The sequence below is a fragment of the Phyllostomus discolor genome, chromosome 4, assembly GCF_004126475.2.
Source record: "Phyllostomus discolor isolate MPI-MPIP mPhyDis1 chromosome 4, mPhyDis1.pri.v3, whole genome shotgun sequence".
Lineage (NCBI taxonomy): Eukaryota > Metazoa > Chordata > Mammalia > Chiroptera > Phyllostomidae > Phyllostomus > Phyllostomus discolor.
In genome coordinates, this window is record NC_040906.2 from 174090773 (window position 1) to 174107382 (window position 16610).

General features: G+C 37.2%; 1 protein-coding gene across 2 annotated transcripts in view; it reads right to left on the bottom strand.

Moving 5' to 3' along the window:
- Positions 1-16610, bottom strand: part of CEP85L (centrosomal protein 85 like) — a 132475-nt gene that overhangs the window by 28570 nt on the left and 87295 nt on the right. Inside the window, exons 6-8 of one of the 2 annotated variants that reach the window (XM_028509322.2) lie at positions 9513-9692; positions 3370-3522; positions 448-602 (exon numbers count right to left, since the gene is read on the bottom strand). In XM_028509322.2, the coding sequence (XP_028365123.1) occupies positions 448-602; positions 3370-3522; positions 9513-9692 (488 nt within the window). The remainder of the gene's footprint in view (positions 1-447; positions 603-3369; positions 3523-9512; positions 9693-16610) is intronic. The other variant, XM_036024621.1, reaches the window with a different exon arrangement.

Here is a 16610-nt window from a genome sequence, read left to right on the forward strand (position 1 = left end):
CAGACACACAACAATCAACAACCAAAGCTAAAAATCAAAAACAAAAAGAAACTGAGCAAACAAGTAGACCAGGAACAGAATCATAGAAATGGAGATCACATGGAGGGTTATCAGTGGGGAGCGTAGGTGGAGAGTGGGAGAAAAGGTGCTGGGAATAAGAAGCACACATGGTAGGTACAAAATAGACAGGGGGAGATTAAGAATAGTATAGGAGTTCTTTGGCAGAAGCCAAAGAACTTAATATGTAGAACCCATGGACATGAATTAGAGGGGAATGCTGGTGGGAGAGGGGAATGCTGGTGGGAGGGGGGATGCTGGGTGGAGGGGGATACAAGAGAGAAAAAAATGGGACAATCGTAATAGCATAATCAATAAAATATACTTTGAAAAGAGAAAAATATATAAATAACTTAAAAATGACAAAAGAATTACTGAAGGCTTTCTTACCTCTGAACTGTAGTTACCAACTCCTTTTCTTTCTTTTTCTGGCATATTAACTGTGCCTCTTTCTCTTGGCACTGTGTTTTTATCTCTTCAAGCTTTTTTTCCATGTCTATCAAAGTGTCTTGTAAATTCTTGTTTTTTTCTTCTAGAACCTGCAGCTAGTAAGAAATTTTTTTAAGTTCATAAAACATGAAATATTAAATGTGTTTCTACAAGAAATTATCACTGTGTTATCAAGGATTAATACACTATAGTAAAAAATCACACTTTGTTCATTTCATCTGCTTAATAACACTTTATCTCCCCCTCAGCATAAAGAGAGCTGGGAGAAAGGAAGTACGGAGAAGAGGAGAATGGAACCAAAAATTTCTAGGAGACAAAGAGAGAAGGTGAATGATCTCAATTTGGGGACTTTTTTAAATTATATTTTTAATTGTGGCAAAATATACATAAAAATTTACCATCTTAACCATTTTTAAGTGTACATCTGAGTACTGTTATATACATTCACATACTGTGCAACTAACCACCAGAACTCTTTGCATCTTTTTGTTTTTTGGAAGTTGAAGCAGGAAGGGATGTCCCTATCTGTTTATTAGAGAAATGGAATTATACAACCTGATTCATGAAATATATCACATAGCATTGCAGACTTTTAGGATAATACACACACTGCATTTCTTTCAGTTTGATCTAAATATTCCATAGCGTAGATGTACTGATGAATTTAATCACTCCCTTACTGATGGAACCTCAAGTTGTCTCCAGGTTGTTTTTCTGTTTGTTTGTTTGTTTGGGGGGGGCAGTTGCCACTAAAAATAACAGCAATAAATATCTTGTGGCAATGAGATCTGGTGTTTTCTTTCTGTACAACAGAATTTTCCAAGTGAGGCTGCTGAGTCGGGGGGGCCGGGGAGAGAGAGAGAGAGAGAGGAAGAGGGAGAGACAGGGAATATGAATGTGTGTGTGTGTGTGTGTGTGTGTGTGTATACTTTATTTTTATGGTCACATTACAGTTGTTCCCTTTCCCCTCCTTTGTCCACCTCCAGCCTGTCCTCACCCCCCTTCCCTAAGGCCATGGCCACACTGTTAACCATATCCATGGGTCACATACATTCTCTAGCTAATCCCTTCAGCTTCTTTCATCCAGTCCCCCGTGAACCCCGACAGCTGTCAGTCTGCTCAATGTATCTATGCTTTGTTTCTATTTTGCTCGTTAATTTTCTTCATTAGATGCCACATATAAGTGAGATCATATGGTATTTGTCTTTCCCTGACTGGCTTATTTCACTTAGCATACTAGTCTCCAGGTACATCCATGCTGTTGCAAAAGGTACAAAGAACTATTTTCATCTCACAAAGCACATTTTATACCCATTAACAATTCCCCATCCACTTCTCTCCTCAGTCCCTGGCAACCACACTTTGACTTTCCGTCTCTATGAATTTGACTACTTCAGGGACCTCATACAGTATTTATCTTTTTGTGACTGGCTTATTTCACTTAGGAGACTGTCCTCAAGTTCATCAATCTTGTAGAATGTGTCAGAATTTCCTTCCTTTTTAAGGCTGAATAGTATGTATACACCACATTTTTTTTATCCATTCATCCACTGGTGGACACTGCATCGTCTCCACCTTTTGGCTATCGCAAATAATGTTGTTAGGAACACCTATCACGTTCAAACATCTGTTTGAGACCCTGCTTTCAATTCTTTCAGCTGTATACACAGAAGTGGAGTCGACAAATTATATGGTAATTATATCTTTAATTTTCTGACGAACTATCATTATTTCCCATACTGGCTACACTATTTTACATTATGACCAACGGTGCATAAGGAATCTAACTCTCCACACTGTTGCCACCAACACTTGTTACTTTCTTCTTTTTTTTTGATATTAGCCCTATGAATGGGGTATGTTAGGTGGCATGAACCCATGTTTTTAAATCTATACTCCTTGTGTTCCTGCTCACACAAGCTCTTGTCTTCTCCTTCAGTTACCTCTCATAGTTCCACAAATCATAAGTTACTTTAAACAGAGAATGTGTTGTATTGTAGGTCTAGAGTCAGCAGAATAATGACACTCCATGGATTAGACCAACGATTTCAACTGGGTGCAGTCTTTCCTCCCAGACAACGTTCGACATGTAAAAATGTCTGTAGACATTTCTGGCTTGGGGTGAAGGAAGGACAAAGCAGTGCTATGGACCTCCAGTAGGCAGAAGCTGGAAATGCTCTTCGGCATCCTTTAACACACAGAATGGACTCCCCCAAAATTATCCTCCCTCAAGTGTCAACAGTGCCATGGCTGAAACCCCCATGATCAGAAAGACTTTGAAAAAAGACTACAGAGTAGGTGGTTTACAGGTAAGGTTTGAAGAGGACAGGCCCCAGAACTGGTAGAAAGACTTTGGTTTGCAGTATCATTAACAAAGAAAAACGGTCAGAAAAGAAGTCAGAGGAGTAAATAATGATCACAGAGTATAAGAAAGAATGTGTGGAAAAATTAAGAAGAATGAAGAAAACAGATCAAATATCTGGAAAGACAGTCATAAAAGGTCTTACTGAATCTTGGCAGATCCCAGAGACCACTGGGAAAAGGCGGACTGTGGTGCATATGTGTGTGGGGGGAGGGCAGACAGGGCAGAGTGGTCCAGAAACCACCTGCTAGAGTAGAATGGTAAGTGAGGGAGTTAACACACAGGTTCACTGGGAAGGTAACGTGAAAAACAAGATCTACTCACACTTAGAAGAACAGCTACTAATTAAAGTTAATCCTAGAAATAGCAATTAAACGGATTTAGCTCATAATTAGACAAATGGAAAAGTAAAATTGTAAATTATAAAAAGTATGGGATTTCTAAAACATTAACTGAAAACACAGTTAATATAATCTGAAGAGCACTTTATTTCATGTTACCTGTAAACTCTGACTCTGTACATCGTCTAGAGTTGGAAGGTCAGCCAGATACTTTTCCAAGGTCTCGATTCTTCTCTGCTTTTCTTTGTTTTGTTCAGATTCCTTCTGGCATTTCTTTTTCAGGCTACTGATATATCTATCTCTGGTTTTAAGCTATAAAAAAGATGATAAGTCTTCAGCAGTTTTATGTCATTAGAAAAATAATAATAGAACAAATATTCTAATCTTAGGTATCACCAATTTCTCCAACAGTTCTAGGTTATAGTTAATACCACCACCAACTCAAGTAAGATTATTTCAATTCTAATCTTCACAGTTTTTTCAAATTTTCGTATCACTGAAATCAAGTTTTTGGAATTTTTGTTTTCTTTCACAACTGATAGCATTCTGTAAACTACAGTCAGCCAGGCAGCAGTGATGTCTTTACTGTATTTAATACAGTTTTCAGTGCCCACCTATGTGCCAATTTGGGCAAGGCTATTCATATCTTTGGCATTCCAACAGTGTTATGTTCATGTGCTGGGTTTAAATATTACATTATAATCTGGAATCAAGAAAAGTTATTGGGCACTCAAGAAAGATACAGAAATAGAAGCATGGGGCATAATTTCAAAATCAGGGAAGCAAGTCATTCTCTTAAGGAATGAATCCAATTCTTATTTCTCGCAAAGCTATACTGAAATGTTTTATGTGAATTAAGAAAGGAAGTTACCTACAAATAATTAAAGCTGTTCTCTTACTAATAAACTTGCAAGGGAGTTGCACTCACCAAAATTATCAAATACTGAGGAACTGGTAAGGGGATTAGCCAGACCATCCCACACCTTGGTCAAGACTACTGTTTAGGCACTGTGTCATAATGAAGCTTGCAGTACATGTTCTAAAGTTGCACAAAACAAAGGTGTGCCTTACTCTTAACGTTATTTTCGGATTGATGAAATACATGATTCTAGTGAATCCCAATTTGTATAGTCAGACCTCAGATTTCTATGTAGGAATTTTTTTCACCTCTGCATGTGAAAACGCTGCCTTTACATTTCATCTTATATTCACAGCTCTTTTGTGCTTCAGCGTTCGTGCTTAATACGTGTATATACAGTTGCCTAAAAAGTGAACTCTAGACTCATAATTACCTTCAATTACCAGTCTTCCAACATTTAACATTCTTTTAGAAATTTACAGGGTTCTAAAATGTCTTTACAGTCTGTTCCCATATTCACCAGAGAAATAAATGCCAGTAATTAGTGTATAATGGAATAGTCCTTTCAAATTTTATTAAAGCTAACACTTGTCTACGACCTAGTTTCTTTCATGCTTTATCTAATTTCTTTCAGGTCCAACGTATAACAACTTTTATCAAAACAACTTCAACTGGAAAAATGAATCACATCTCACTTATTCTATCAGTAATATCAGAACCTATTTATTACGCTGGGTAAGTAGCAAAACGGGTAAAACAGACAAACCCTACTATTTACTGGGGCTTTCTCGGGATTGAAGGCAAGTATGTTGGCATGACAATTTAATGTGTGATCTGTTGGAACTCACATACTGTTGGCACTGGTGGTGACCTGAGGGACCACATAATACAATTCCCTTTTTGAATATGAGGCCTAGAGATCTTTAGTGACTTAATACTAGTCACAGAGACAGAGCTGGGATTTAAACACAGGCTGTCTGAACGAACTTTCAAGCCAACGTTCTTTTGGTTGCATACTACTAATAACCAGATGCCCATCAATTCTCGAGGGGCCAGCCATGCCTGGACTGCACATCAACAAAGTCTACTTTCGTCCTAGCAAACAACCCTGTAGTTACAGAATTAAACGTTAAGTAGCATATTTTTACTAAACGTTCCCTAATTCACACTTAGTTGTTTAAGTGTCTTAAATGTGAGATATATTCACATCCCCAAAAATCAGCCCTGGAATAGGTCAGTCACGCAGTCTTCTACTATGCAAAGACGTCCTCGTTTTCTTCTTTTCCTTTGGTCAGTCACCCGCCTTCCTTGCTATCATGCCAAGCTTGCTGCTGTTGATCACAAATTTCTGCCAGTGCTCTCCTACTTGATGCCATCTCTGTTGTTTGTTGACAAGGGGCTGATAAGCTATAATCACCGGGTCTTGGGATTTTTTTTCAGCCTTGCTCACTGATGAGAAGCTCTTTTTTTTCTTTTTTTTAACTTCAAAGGTTTGTGTTGTTTCAGGTTAAGAGAGGTTATTGAAGTCTCTAGTAATTACCTCCAGGTAAATGAGACATAACTAATAAATTTTTCCTATTCTATTTATAAAAAGTTAAGTTTTTCCTTTCCAGGGAGTAAACACTAAGACCATTTTTTAAAGGTAACAGGAGGGCCCTGTTTTAAAGAGGTTAACAAATTTATTTTCCTTTGTTTTAAATATAATACTTAGAACAAAAAAGATTAGTGAGGAAGTTTTTCCTCTAAATTTTTTATAAATCATTAGAACCAAAGCATCAGCTGTGGAGTTCAACTGTCTTGAATTTTACTCCTAGCTTTTAAACAATTTCTATCCACATGGACCTAGACAAATTACTCCAATTATTTTTCTCAAAGCTTAGGGTACCTCATTTTTTAAAATGGGGTCATAGGGTTTTCTGAAGATCAGGATTAAATAAGAAAATGCATTTAATACACATTAACATGCTGCCTGCAACATACAAGAAAAAGCTCATTAAAAAATAACTTCTATTATTATGCTGATTATCACATTAAATGTTTTTACATAAAAAAAAAATTAGTCTTGATCAGCATTACAGAGAATAAATGCAGAAGGAAAACAATGCAATCCAATCTCAGGTGGGTCCAAAGTGCTATTTAGTTGATGCATTATCGATGAGTCTATTTTCTATTTCTACACTCCCTTCAGGAACTCAGGTCCTCTCCATGTTGTGGGCACAGACTCTACCCTCTACATTCACCACCCTCCCCAAGTTTCCCTGATATAGACACTTCCATTCTTAATTGTTTCACTTCACAGAGAGGCAATTCCTTTTCCTTTCCAAGCGTACCTCTTCCATCCTAGTAATTGTTATCAACCATTCCCCATTTCTCATAGGAACTTGCTCCTTCACGTACCCACTCTGACATCTTTGATATCTCTGTCTAAACAGTCCTTTGCTGGGGTTATCTCACTTCCTTTCCTTCTCTCTGGGCAAAAATCACTTAAAAGCATGCATTGATTCATTCCTTGATTGGTTAATTGATTTATTCATTCACTCACTAAATGTTCCAGGCAGCACAGCTGGTGACACATTCAGATACAATCCTGACTTCATGGAACTTACAGAGAAATATTTTTTAAAATGATCATTCAAGATTGTGTTAAGCACTAGAAAAAAGAACAAAATGATCTAAGCATATCTACATCTTCAAGGGAGGGTTTGAGGAGAAGGAAACTTGACAAAATAAATAGGTGATGGGAGAATGGCAAAAGAAGCCAAGTATTTACCAGGCAAAGAGGATACTTTGTGTAGAGACCTGATACCAGAAACAAAGCGGTGTGGGCAACTGTCAGACACTGTACCAATGACCCCATATACTAGAAGGGGACTAGTACAGCCTAAGGCTATAATTAGGCCGGGTCTTTCAGGTTATGGGGAGAATTCAACTCTTATTTTAAAGACAATGAGATGGGATTAATGGGTTTTAACCAAGTAAGTGACACTACTAGATCTTCTTTGAAAAGGTTCAGTCCTCCACACTATCAAAAATGGATTTGGGAGGATGTAGAGCAACTAGAACTCTCATACATTTGTAGTAGAAGTGTTCAATGGTACACACAAACACCTGGGAGAACTTACGGAGTTTCTTGTAAATCACATTACTATTCTATGAACTGTATGACCAAGAAATTCCACTCTTAGTCATTTATCCAAGAGATATGAAAACCTATATATACAAAAAGTCTGGTATAAAAATGTTCACAGCAGCCTCAAACTGCAAACAATCCAAATATCCATGAATAGGAGAGTAGATACTATCTCTACACTGAAAGGCAACTCAGCAATTACCAATACATGCAACAATATGAATAAATCTTAAAGGCCTTGAGTGAAAGAAAACAGACATAAAAGAATATACTATGTGACTCTATTTATAAGAAATTCAATAAGACTCAAAACTGTTTTATAGTGTTAAAAAAGTATTTCCAGGAGGGAAAGGAGACGGACTAGAAAGAAGCACAAGGGAACTTCTTGGGTGATTGAAAGGTTTCATTTTAGATACTGGTTATAGGGGCATAAACTATTAGCAATACTCACCAAACTGAACACCCAAGATCTGTACATTTGACTGTATATAAATAATGCTTTGAATTTTAAAAGCATAATAAATAAAATACATAGAAGTACGGCAACAACAAAAAGAAGTAGGGGAAGGAAAGGTCAGGTAGGCAGAACAAGAATGGATTCAGAGGCTACTACAAAAGCTCTGCCAAGACGTGATAACTAGGACCAGGAGTTAGGAGACAGACTTGACAGGCTTAATAGTTTCTAGCATGAGTAACTGCATATATGGTAATCAACACTGAACAAAATTTTGTTTTGTTTCATTTGAGAAGAATAGGGCAGTAGGAGGCAAATCAAGAATTGTGTTTGGGCCCTGGCCAGATGGCTCAGTCGGTTGAAGCTTTGTCCCATACACAAAAAGGCTGCGGTTCAATCCCCAGTCAGGGCATATCCCTAGGTTGTGGGTTTGATTCCTAGTCAGGTGTGTATGGGAGGTAACTGATATGTTTATCTTTCACTTCAGTGTTTCCCTCTCTCTTTCAAATCAATAAAAGTGAGAATAAGAAAAAAAAAAGAATTGTGTTTCAGACATGAAAGTTTGAAGTATTTTTAAGACATTCATACAAATCTGTCAAATATGTAGTTAGTGTATAAATTGATTTTATTAAGCACTGGACATCAAAAGTAATAAAAAAAAAAACGTTCAGCCAAAATATAAACATAAATTTTAAAATCATATTCACTGAATCATAATTTTAATGCAATCTTTTAATTAACAAGTATCAGGTAAGAAAATATTTTAATTGCTTCTACATCTGTACAATCAATCAATATTTCCTTAGCTCCCTCCAAACTATACTGTATGAAGCCCCCAAAGTACTGAAAAGAAGCCATAGGAAGCAGGTACTGAAGGTACTTCCAAGTTAGCCAAGTAAAAATACATTGTACAACAGAAAGAGGAACCATGTAAAATTTTTGCCAGACTTTTTGAAGTTAAAAATTGTAACTCAAAATGGTGTTGGAAAGAGATTTGACTTTGGGTAGTGAATACACAATACAATATACAGATATGTATTATAGAACTGTACACCTGAAACCTACAGATTCTCTTAACCAATGTCACCCCAATAAATTCAATAAATAAATATATATATAAATATACACACACTCACACAAAAATGTCAGTTTCTAGATCTCTATTAATTGCTCCAATCTCCCTGCGGAAATCATGGTGACCAGCTTCAAGACCACTTGAATAGAAGATTCAGTTAATAGAACAAGCTGTGTATACCAAAAGAGAAATTTAAAACCAGTTCTGCCACTAAGTAATAGCTTAAGGATCTGTGCCTCCTCAGTAAATTAGAGCTAGCATGTATCCTACCATATCTTTAATATTATTAGAGAGGAATGAGATGAAATATGTAAAAATAATATAGGCAGAACAGTCAAATAAATGTACAGATATATTGTATATAAGTATTTGGCATTTAGCTACGTATTCTGAACCAGGGGCTTCAGCTTAAATAACTCGAAGCCATTTGCAAATGAGAGAAGGACCACCCTTACTTCACCTACCAATCCATCATGCCCAACACGACACAGAAACAGGGCCCAGAAAGAAAAAGGACAACAGGTACTGGTTTCACATCTCAGTGCAGGCAATGAACATCAAAGGTTTCACTATCAGAAAGGGGTAACATACAGTGGTATTTTTATCCCTCTGGAAAATCTCTAGATCCCTAGATCTTTCTAAGTAGGGTTACTCGAGTTACTACAAAACTAATCACCCCAATATACATTTATAGCTTGGTATGATACCTGGCATAGAGCAGATAACAGACAAATAATCGTATGTTGAAGACATGTTGTTGATCTAATTTTTCAAAAATACCTACCTTTTCATCTAGTTTCTTCTTCTCTTCACTAAATTGGCTTATTTTTTGTTTGAGAAACTGATTAAGCTGTAAAACCTCTTTCTCAGTAGATGCAAGCTTTTGCTCAAGTTCTTCTTGCTGGGAACTGGGCACTGACTGATCTGAAAATGGACTCTGGAGCGACGTGTTTTCATATTGTGGCTATTGGGGAAAAAAAAAAAACAGTTAAGACTCTAAAAGTTTACTTGTCTTTCTGTCTCCATTTCCTCCCGCTCTGCCCACCTCCACCCACCCCCCAGCCCCTTTCCCTTTGTCTTGGAAAGGGACTTTGCTTGAGATGATGGGCAAACAATGCACTGAGCAGATGATGTTGTATTGAGTTGTACCCTTGAAATCTGTACCCCAATAACCTCAATTTACAATTTTTTAAAAAAGTTTTTGTCTTGAACAAATGGGAAGAAATTGGAAATAAGATAAAGTACAAAGAATACATACAGGCTCTAGCTACAAACAGAGCTTGACATAAATTCCAGCTCACCAGCAGTTTAATAAAGTATCACACAGAAAAAACACAATGAAACTGTCAAAGTGCTAAGACAGTTGTATGTGTAGTAGCTATGGAAAGGCTCTATAGCAGCGCATACATGTGCCTCTATATAATTTGATGAATGAAGCCTTGAAGAACTAAGACTGTTCCAAAGGTGGAGATGCAATCCAAAAACGATGTAGGCAGCATTTATCATGCTCAGGGTATGTCAAGATGACAGAGTCAGGCACTGCCCTTTATAAACTCAAATGAAAACTAGAGGCATAAGAGGAACCCTTACATAATCACCTACAGGACACGATATGTTGGGATGACATGGTAGGCAAAGGAAAGCCACCTGAAGAACAGAGCATCAGGAGGTATGAGGATAAGTGATGATGTTGGGAAAATGAGGAAAAAGGCCTGACTGAGGTGGTAGTTTTTGAGATAAAGTTTGAAAATGGGGAAGATTCTGGCAGGAGCAAATAAAAGAAAAAAAAAGAACATTTTAAAAAGGCAAAACATGGAATATATGCAGAGAGTACCCATGTCCATTTAAAGCACAGGTTATAAGAGCCAGGAGCATAAAGAAAAATTTTATAATCTAAGTGGATCATACCGTAGAACTGCAAGGCTCAAAGTTTAACCTTAATGCATAGAAAGTGGAAAGTCAGTGATGGTTTCAGAAGAAGAAAGTAACATGATTTCAGAAGACTGTGAACTATGTTTTGTAAATTCCCTAGCTTTGTTGGGTAACTTCCTGGAAATTTACAAATTCCCTGATATTTAGCCTAGCGCAAAAACTCTTGATAACTTTTGATTAAAAGGAAAGAATTTAAAAGATGCTACACAACTGGAAGCAGGGAACAGGATGATACAGGATACTGAGACTGGATATGAAAAAATCAATTTTAGAATTTACTCTAACTTATTTAGTTGGAAAAAATGAGGAACTGACAAAACTCTGGGAGCAGAACTAAAAGAACTTAGAGAAAATTATTTTTTAAGAGCCGAATGAATAAGAAACATTAAAAAAAAAACAAGGTCTGAAATTTTGAGTCTAAGCAGAGGTAAGGTTATACGACAATAGTCTAAGCAGATGCACTTAATTACAACCAGAGCTTACTGGCATTCAGATACCAGTTCAACATAAGCACGAGGCAGTTAGAGAAGTGGGTCCAGAACTCAGGAGAATGGCTAAGCTACGTTAGAAGACTGTAAGAAGTTAATACAGATAGTTTCCAACTGGGCATGTAATGAGCTTACAAATTGCCACTTCATCTGCTTTACTAATACGAGCTGAACTAAATGAAAATTCTACAACTCTTCTTACATCTGTGAGAGAAGTGAGGTCATAGGGTAAACTATTGTCCCCAAAATTGGAGAAACAGACGAACAGAAAGAATCACACTTGCTGCAACAGAATCTCCATGGGAACCAATGTTGGGGTAGGAAAACCAGAACTGCAACTGACAAACTGATGAACTGCTGGCCATTCAGCAGGGACAAGTCCCCAGGGAGATCCAGTCATAGAAGACACTCAGCTGTTTTGAGTTTTACCTCCAGGAGCTCCGACAGGTCCTCACAGTAAACATGAGAGAAAAATCCCCTCATGCTTACAACAGAAGGAGAGAACAGACCATTCAGAAATACACCAGAACACTCTATTCTTCTTAACAAGATCTGATCTCAGGAAAAACTGCTGGGTTGCCCAAAAAGTCTGTTGTTTTATCCATAAAATAAAAGATACATTTTTCATTTTCACCAATAACTTTATTGATCTGGATATTTTGAGTATGTCAGCTATCTTCTGCTATTGGCTTCTAGTGGGTAGAAGCCAAGAGAGCTGCTAAACATCCTCCAATGCATAAGACAGCCCCACAGCAAAGAATTACTTGGCCAAAATGTCAATAGTACCAAGAAACTCTGCAAACCACTTCTGACATGTTTGATCAGTCACAGAACCTTCTTCACATACTGCACAATATTTTCTTGCATTGCAGTTGCACTTTTACCTTTCTTGAAATAATAAAGCATAATCCACTGAAAATGTTGCATGTTTTCTTCCATCTTCAGTATTAAAATGGCTGCACAAAAATTCACCAAGTTTGGTAAATTTTTTTAAATGCATGCTGTCACAATACAACCGAACAAAATTGTTTCGAATAAAGGTACAGACAACTAAGCACTACTACAGTCATCATACAGAAAAAACATAACGGGCATTTTGGCCAACCCAATATTTTACCAGAGACCAACCTGTCTAAGAAGGTTAGCTAGATGCAAACTAACCTACCTAGAAAGAAAACACCTAACTCCAGCTACCTCTAGCCTTGCACATCAGGTAGGGAAATACCACCCTGTCCCACCTAAGGGTGGGAAAGAAAAAAACTGAGAAGCACTATCGAAGTTCACAGTCCAGGAGTACAGGCCCACTAAAAGACTAAGACCTAATCCAAGACTACAGAATACTTTCCCTCCAACACCTTACCACTATATTACTAAAGGCCTACTTCTCACATTTCATTTTACCCAGTACATCAGTTCTACCTTATAAAATTTATAAAACATACTAAAAGAAAAAAACAGTCCAGAGAGACTGAACAAGCATCAGAACCAGACTCAGCTATGTCAAGAATGTTGGAATTATCAGAAGAGAAATTTTTAAAACTATGATGAATATCTTAAGGGCTTTAACCTTAGGGTACATGAAATGCAAGAACAGGTGAATAATGTAAGCCCAGACATGAAAATTCTAAAAAAGAATAAAAAATAAATTCTAGAGATCAAAAACACTGTAACAGAAATGAAGAATGTCTTTGATGGGTTCATCAAGAGACTGACTACAGACAGCTCAGGAAACAATCTCTGAGCTTGAGGACATCACAACAGAAACTCCCAAAACAAAAGAGCACAAAGAAGACAGACTGCAAAAAATAGGACAGAATATCTAAGATCCGTGAGAGAACTACAAAAGGTGCAATATACATGTAATGGGAACACAACGAGGAAGAGAGGAAGAGAAGCACTATTTGGAAACAATAATGACTGAGAATTTCCTCACATTCTCAGGGGCCACATCTCAGACCCAAGAAGCTTAGAGAGCACCAAGTAGAATTAATGCCAAAAACTACACATAAGGATTTAAATTTGCGAAAATCAAAGATAAAAAAAATTCTTAAAGGAGAAAAAAACAACAAAAAACCTTACCTAGAGATAGGCAAAGATAAAAGTTTTATCTGACTTCTCAGTAACCATGAAAGAAAAAAAGAGTATAGAGTGAAACATTTAAAGTGTTGTGACTAAAATCCACCACCTAGAATTCTATACCCTATAAAATTACCTTTCAAAAGGAGAAATATTTTCTTAGCCAAAAAAAAAAAAACTGAGAGAATTTGCTGCCAGTAGACTTGCAATGCAAGAAATGTTAAAAGAAGTTCTTCAGACAGACAGAAAATAATATAGGTCAGAAATTTGGATCTATATATAGAAAGGAAGAACATTACAGAAGGTATAAGGAAAGAAAACTTTTATTTTTAACTGACCTAACAGGTAACAATTTGTTCAAAATAATAGTGGCAATAATGTATTCAATTACGTGAGTGTATACTTCTATTGAGTATAGAGATAAAATAAATGACAGCAATGATATGAGGCAGAGGAAGGAAGATTTAGGAATAGTTATTTTAATAAGACACACTATCTACTTGCACTGGTTGTAAATTCACAGGGTCTGACAGAAGTAATGCCTGCTTGAGTGTGCTTGGTGGGTAATAATAATATGGGTATAATAATTTGTAGTTTTAATTTGAACATTTCACCTAAAATATCATATGGTGTGCTTGAGTGTGATATTGTTATGCTACAGAATTACATGCTTATGATTTTCTAATAAGAGATTTCGTAATAAAGGAGGGGTATTATTTGTGCCAGACCCTGTATATTGTAAATTCTAGGGCAACCACTTAAAAAGTTTTTTTAAAAGCATAATATGTATGCTAAGAAAGGAGACAAAATGGAATCACATAAAGTAAGTGTTTGATTAAAACTGAAAAAGGCAGAGAAAGGTGGAAAACAAAAATACGAACAAAGAACAAGGGCAACAAAATGGCAATGAACATGACAGATATTAATCCCATCAATAATCACTTGCAATCTGAATGGTCTAATCATACAATCGAATGACAAAAACAGAACGAATCCAAAAAACAAGTCCTAACCATATATTGTCTAAAAGAACTCAGCTTAAAATAAGGACACATACTGATTAAAAGGGATGGAAAAAGACATGCCATACTAACATTAATCAAAAGAAACCTGGAGTAGCTATATTAATTTCAGACAAAGCAGACTTTAGAGCACAGGTGGCAAACACAAGGTCCAAGGGCCGAACCTGGCCCTCCACATTGTTTTATCCAGCCTGGCACCTTGTTCCTGCCCAGCGGCAGCTCCTTGCCCCTTGCCCCTAGTTAAGGAGTAGTTACATTTATGCATCCTAAAATTACATTCAGGCCTTAGAAGGCAACTGTGAGGCTGATGTGGCCCCCAATGAAAATGAATTTGCCGCCCCTGCTTTAGAGCAAGGAAAGTTATCAAGCATCAAAAGGAGTATTATATAATGATAAAAAGGTTAAAACTCCAAGAAGACATAACAATCCTTAAGGTATATTGTCCTAAAAACCAAGCATCAAAATATGACTCTGGAGACAGCAAGGACTTTGGAATACACTACCAAAAGCATGATCTATGTAAAAAATGGATAAGCTGGACTTCATTAAAATTTTCTGCTCTGCAAAAGGCAATTACTAAGAGACTGAGAAGACAAGCTACAACAAGGGAGAAAATATTTGCAAAAGACACATCTGATAAAGAAAATGCATCCAACCACTAAAAAAGGGAGTGCATCTCTCCAGGAAGTAGAAGGAAACAATTTTGTTAAAACGAAGCATACAGAAGCTTCTGTAGCCAATGCTATAGGTGGGCCTAGGCCTCTCTCTGCAGTCTGCCAAAAATTCTAATTTTATTCAAACTATGTAACTCCCCTTCCCTGATTGGGTGGGTGGGGGTGCGACATCTATGAACCAGTGAGACCTGGAAACTACCTTGATATCATTCTCCTATTCACCATTTGTGTATGAGCAAATCTGCACTGCACAAATGTGTTTGGTAGCCAAAGAAGCCATGGTTGATCCTCTAGATGAAAGTAAACAGAAAAGTCTGAAGCCAAAATGCTTTGATTTCTAAATTTAGGAAGATCTTTTCAGCTTTCACCTACTTTATCTGAGTGTCACACAACACCCTTCCCCATGCTCCTTCACAAGTTGTGCTCTTCTACTGCCTTCAAATATACTGCTGTTGTCTCTATTTCTGGATCCCATTTTCTTCATTCCCTGTGACAACTGATCACGGCCAAGGCTACGACAGCCACTCAGGGAGACTGACATCTTCTTAATCTCTAATCTCTCCCTCAGACCTGTACCCATGCATATCGGCCTCATTAATCTCAGTCCCAAATTTACAATATATAAGCTCAACTAATTTTTCCGCTCTAAACCTATTCCTGATGTAGTAGTCTCTACCTTGTTCACTGACAATATAAACCAATCAAGGTTCCCCATCTGAGATGAGGCAATCATTCTCTCTCATCACACTGAAGTCACTAAAGCCAGCCCATGTTGCACAGATGTTTCTGTCATTCTGACCAACATTGTTTTAAAATTCAGATGTCATTTAACTTTGAGACTACTGAGATAGCCTCTGCCTGCCTCTGATCCCTTCCATTTTAAGTCCAGTCTCTATTATGCCACTGGAGAACCCAAGCTAGGATACTCTGCAATGAGTGAAAGCATAATAATTAGGCTAGTACAACAGGCATTAGCTGAAGTGGTCCCTAAATGCTGGACAGACGGAACCTTTCCTTGTCAGGCCCTTGAAAAAAATGATCCCTGCTTATGTCTTCAGCCACATTTCTTATCCTTCTTAATTTGCACTCCATTCGTACAGAATAATCTGTATTTTTCTAAATGCATTATCTCCTCTGCTTGCCTTCGGGCCTCCTCACATGCAGTATACTATGTTTCCAACACTATTCCTCCCTCTCCTTCACCTGCCTAAATTCTTTTAGTTCATCGAGCTCTCAGGTTACATACTCCTTCCTACAGGAAGCCTGACCCGACTTTTAGAAGACTGGTTTGTATGTTCTTAGTAGGGATTCCTGCAACATTTCATATACATCCCTTTGTTGGGGTGCCTCCAAAATACTACAACTGTCTGTTGTTTATGTGTGTTTCTCATTAGATTGTACACTCTTTGAAGGAAAGACCAAGTTTATTCACATTTTTATTACTAGCACCTAAAAAGTGCCTTATCCATGGTAACTATAAATAATCTTTGAAGAAATGAATAAATATGTCTATATACTATCACCCTCTGTGGGCTTCAAGATCCATGAAGACAGAAAACCGTTCTTCACTCTTGGGGCCCCAGCATTTAACACATTAAATGTTGATGTTTAGTTGGATGCGCTCCTTTGTAAAGGTGGTACTCATTTATAAAATGCTTATTAGCACAAGGACCTGGTAGCATAAAAAGCA